The sequence below is a fragment of the Halyomorpha halys genome, unplaced genomic scaffold (assembly GCF_000696795.3).
Source record: "Halyomorpha halys isolate HHAL.00 unplaced genomic scaffold, Hhal_1.1 Scaffold622.1, whole genome shotgun sequence".
Lineage (NCBI taxonomy): Eukaryota > Metazoa > Arthropoda > Insecta > Hemiptera > Pentatomidae > Halyomorpha > Halyomorpha halys.
In genome coordinates, this window is record NW_027106831.1 from 359,628 (window position 1) to 365,390 (window position 5,763).

The 5,763-nt window shown below is 32.3% G+C and overlaps 1 protein-coding gene across 5 annotated transcripts in view; it reads right to left on the reverse strand.

Annotated features, from left to right (window-relative positions):
* LOC106684811 (amyloid-beta A4 precursor protein-binding family A member 3) overlaps positions 1-5,763 on the reverse strand; it is a gene marked incomplete at its 3' end in the record, with an annotated part of 167,214 nt that overhangs the window by 48,863 nt on the left and 112,588 nt on the right. For 4 of the 5 annotated variants that reach the window (XM_067045133.1, XM_067045132.1, XM_067045131.1 and 1 more), the window contains 1 exon segment: positions 2,388-2,636. In XM_067045133.1, the coding sequence (XP_066901234.1) occupies positions 2,388-2,636 (249 nt within the window). 5 annotated transcript variants of the gene reach the window in all.

Genomic DNA, 5,763 nt, shown 5'->3' on the forward strand with positions numbered 1-5,763 from the left:
AAATATTTAGAGGAAGAAAGCGAGTGAGAGGGTGACGACAAATGGTTTTTGGAAAATGTTAAAAATATATGTATGTACAAGGATGATGAAGTACCGGAAGATGACCAAGTGTCATGGGTATTTAATAACAGTTAAAAAGAGGAAACATATATAAGAGGAGGACGACAAATGTGTAAAAAATAAAAAGTTAAATATTCAGAAGAGGAAAGCGTGTGAGACGGTGACGACAAATGGTTTTAGAATATGTTAAATATATATATATATATATATTACAAGGATGATGAAGTACCGGAAGATAACCAAGTGTCATGGGTATTTAATAACAGTTAAAAAGAGGAAACATATATAAGAGGAGGACGACAAATGTGTAAGAAAAAATTTAAAAACTGAAATAATACGTTATAAAGGGCGGAAATTAAAATAAAATAAAAAAATAATAATAATAAAATTAAAATAAATATAAAATAAGTTAGTAAAAAAAAATGAAAAAGTAAAAAATAAAAATAATAATTACTTTTTAATTAAATTAACTATATGCGAATATGTTAATGATAAGTTGTGCTTGTTGGTTTTTAAATTGACGGAAGAAGGTTCTAATTGGATATAGAAGCCTTAGAGATGAGCCTTTTGTCATGGTTACGAAACTAGAGAAAAGAAGAGAATGTTCCGAAAGTTTTGAGGCAGAATGATTATTTGAGGAAACAGAATATTTATGTTGTTTTATACAGTCTTTTAAAAGATTTTTGGTTTCGCCGATGTAAGCAGAATTACAATTAGGGGTGGAGCAAGGGATGCGGTATTCGATATGTGATCTCTTTTTTTTTTTCCTCTTATCTTTATTTTACCCCCTCCTTTTCTTAATTTTCCTTACCCCTTATATTATTAGTTATATTCACCATATATTATTATTGTTGTTTTCAATTTTTTTTCCCTAATTATTTATTTTGTTAAACTTAACATATATTTTGCTTCTTTATCTAATATTATGATTACATATCTCATTTGTTACATATATTTTCTTTCTCTCAATTTTATTATTTCTTTCCATAATTTTAATTTTTAAATCATTATTAAACTAAAATATTCATATTTCTTTGCATTATATAACTTCAAATTTTTATTTTATTTCCTTAATTATGTTATTTTACCTAATTTTAATTAAATGTACACATTTTATTTTCCACTTCTTTCATCACTTTAATTTTATTTATTCCATTCTGTACAATTTTTACTTTATGTCATTCTGTTTATATTTTCTGTATTCATTGGTTGTTATCTTGTTCTGTTCTTAGCCCTGATGAAGGCTAGAAATTCTGGCCGAAATGTTGGCACGATTAAATAAGTTACTTCAACTTATTTGTGTTATACTTTGACTGCACGCCCCAACCATCTTCTCCTCGTATAATTAATTTTACATTGATATGAGATGCTTAGCTTTATTCAAGTTGACCAAAATAATACGCTAATACACTGGTAGGGTAGCACATTCAGTCTACTTTTAGTTCAAATTGGCTTTTTTTCTTTCATGGTTATTCTTATAAAGTTCAGTGAATTGGGACAAAGCACACCATATTTTTTTTACTTTACATTAAAGATCATACATGAATAAAAATTAAAATAGAGCTTCCGAAGCTGTGATATCAGAGCTATTTACTTTCAGATCATGATATAATGCAAATTGTTAAAAATGAGGATTTTTTGACAACACAACTTATCGATTTACTAGACGAAAATTCACAAACATAATAATACACTGCTAAATAAAAATAAAACATATATATATTTGAGAATTTCACTTGGTTTTAATATTGTTATATTTTTATCTTATCTTTATATTAATATTTTTCAGAATTAAATTGAATTGATAAAATTTCCAAAAGGTAGATCTCTTACGTAGATAGATTATGGTCAGACTAAAAAATATAATGAAGGAGACAAAAATAACATAATTTAAGAAGTTCATAAACAACAAAGCTTCATCTTCTATACAGACTGAGAAAATATTTAACTCATTAGAAAACATTACATTTGTGTTTAAAAGCATGCACATCAGTGAATATTTGAAAACTTTGAAAATATGAATCTATGTTTTAAAATTATGATACTGTTCAGGATTAGTCATCTAAAATAAAGTATTATGCATTCTCTGCACTAAGGTGCAACTATTTAAGTTAGGATGCAAAAAATAAGTTTATATTATAACTACATTCATATAAAAAAGCAGGTGAATATAAAAACTGATAGTGAGCAGGAAATAAGGATACAACTTGCAAAGGAGAGGGAAAATCATGGCAGCATCTACTTTCAATACCATACTTCAAATGAAATAAAAAAAAAAAAAAATTTAAATATTAATTTATTGTCAACTTCATACAAATTAAACCTACAGTAGGGTTATTGTTTTCTGTGTCAGATGCATGACCTGATGATAGACCATCTTCTAAAACAGGCATACTCCTAGGTGGTGGAAGCGTAGCAGTAGTAACTTCAGCAAGAAGCAGAGAAGAACCTTCACTGTCACAATTTGAATCACAATCAGTTGTTTCTGGTGAAAGGGTAAAATTTCTTGAATGTCCCACTGCTTGACCAACTTCAGTTTCCAAATCTTCTGTCGATCCAGATATACTTCCAGGTTCCTAACAATAAAAAAATGTAAACAAAAATCACCAGGATATATAAATATATTTTCATTTATACACACTTACTATTTGTGCAAAAATGATAAACCAGAATACATAATAATAATCACTATAAGAAACAGTTATAAAAGGTAAGATATTTCACTTTCTAAAGGTGAATTTACTTCATATTTAAGAAACATAACCTTCAAGGCTTTTAACTAAGTTGAAAAAATAAGGGATTAATTTTATAAATATTCAAAATTTATTACTTTTGTTGATCCACCAAAAAAAAAAAAAAAAAATGGTTAAATCAAAAAAGTTAGTTGAACAATCAAAAACTCACAGTAAAACCACTGCAGCAACCAGAACTAATCACACCTACCACCTCAACCAGTAATAATTCCAAACATCATTCCAGAGCCTCAAGGATTTTCTAATCCAGACCAACCTCCTATCTTCATTGCTATTATAGGTAATTTCATATCTTTTAGTCAAGAAATTGCTGACTTTATATCAGAAAGCCATTTTTAGATGTTTTTCACGTTTTGAAGACATAAAGATAAATAACTACCACTAAGGAACATTACAAAAACTTGTCAATTATTTGACCCTTAAAAATTATGACTTTCACTCTAATCATCTAAAACAAGAAAAAGTATAAACAGTGGTTTTTAGGGGCCTTCATTCAACCACTCCCACAGCTGCATTCAAATCAGGCCTGGTAGAAATGGGCCACAATGTGAGGAATATATATTGTGCATATAATATATCTTCACCCCAATGGAAAATATCTATTACAATTATTCTTTGTTGATTTAGAGGAGCTAGCCTGAAATAATTCTGAAATATTTAAGGTTACAGAGCTGGTGTATTAAACCGTCAAATTTGAGCAGCCCAAACAAAAACCTATTATTGTCCAGTGCACTAGGTGTCAAAACGTAGGGCATACAAACAACCGATTGCCTTCACCAGGCCAGGTGTGTTAAATGTGCTGGCCCTCACACAACTGATACCATCCAGAAAGCATGGGATGAAACAACAATATGTGCTCTATATGAAAATGACAATCCAGCTAGCTACAAAGGCTGTAAAGTTGACAAAAATCTCCACAATCTCATTTCCTGACATTAAAAGGCTATAATCAAAATTGCCACCTGAAACCCTAAATTAGGATATTTTCCCAAACTTGGAGAAAACATCAGCTCATGTCATCGAATCATAGCCTTCTACTTCTAAAACCCTGGATCACTCATCAAGACTCAAGCCTGACATACTCCGATGTCACCAACAATAATCAATAATCTCGACCTCAGGCACTTTAGACTTTTCAACCCAAGCCACTGACCTCTCTTCCTCAACTTCCATGTAAGCAAATTTCTCCCCATCATCTACTATCATAGCATCCACTCCCAGTTATATTACGTCCAACTGCTACGATTAATTCCCCATCCCAACTACCACTGAAAACCGATACAGCTCCTCATATCTGAGTTCTGCATACATCACAATGAGCCCAGCACTCCTAGTCACACAAACTGTTTATCACAAGCCCTAGATCCATATCCTCATTATTATCAAAATCAAATGGATATATATCCTCATTATCATCAAAGCAAAATGGATAAAACTCCTAGCCTTTTATCTTCAAGAGAACATCTAACCTCTTATTAACCTTCATATAAGAATCCTATCCGAAACCCCATTTAATTTTCCATGATGAGCGCAAAGCTCCTAGCTGTCATCTTATGGAATGCTAATGGCCGACAAAATCACCGAGACAAACTTGACTTATTTCTTTATGATGAAGACATTGACACTGACCTACTGACTGAAACTCATTTCACTCAATGGACACACTTTTACATGCATGTCTACATCACTTATAGATCAGACAACCAAGACAACACTTCCCATGCTGGTTCCTGCATCTTTATCCCATTCTCTTATTTCTTTGAATCCAAAAATCCAACAGATGCTATCTAATCAACCTTAGTAATCATTTCAACTCACCCTTTCCATATAACATTTTCATCTGTTAACTATCCTCCTGGTAAGAACTTTTCTTATAACCTCCTTTATTTCTTATTCCGAAACCTCAGACTGCACTTCATTGCTGGAGGCGACTATAATGCTAAACATCAATGATGTGGATGCCAAACATCCAACTCTGGTGGTAACATCCTATTCCCTGTTTCCACCATATTCTATCCTCTTGCCCAAAAATCCTACTTAATGGCCTAAACAAAGCACAATCAAATCCTTGACACGTTTGTCATCACCTAGATTTCTCCTCCCAAGCAATTGTTGAATCCTTGGACGACCTTTCATCAGATCATAGTCCAGTTTTGTTGTTTTTACATTCAAACCTCGTACCTTAGCCCTCCACTTCTTCATTGATTACAGTTAGAATAGACTGGAACAAATTTAGATGTGACTTAGAAAATAAACTAGACTTATATTCAACATTCAACACTGAAGACAAACGAGACAGACCTACAGAAAAACTCACAGCATCAATAAGAACAAGTACAAATGGCAACACTTTGACTCGTAGAATCAATAACAATAAACAAATTAACCTGCTACAACATATTCGTATCTTAAGGGAAAAACGCAGAGCTAGATCAAAGAGGCATAGGACCAGATATTCAACTGACAAAATGTATTACACCTGTTATGTTCAAACAGATGAGTCGAAACTAATTTCAATCATATGGCTACGATTGTAACACCAGCGTCTCATGTGATGGAGAAAAGAAAACAATCACACTCGCTTGCAAGCCTAGGCTAGAGGAAGCCATTTTTTTCTCGTCATCTATCTTCTACAAGAAAATAAGTGAGTAGAGACACCTTGAAGTGCCTCCCGGAACAGAGGAGGGGGGAGGAAATCAAGAAAGGAAGAGAGGAAAACCGAGCCATGGTCCAAACCTCCAAAATTTACCAATCATGGACAAAACCTCATTTTGAGACACATCTATATACTCCATCCTTGATTCTAATCATATGATCCCAGATCACCAGCTTGAATTCCAAACATCTCACTCTTCTACCTCTATTCAGCAATTTCATTGTGTGGTAGATGTTGTCTCGTCTTCTTCGGAGTGCGGAATGTACTCTATGGGAGTTTTTTTTTTTTTTTTTT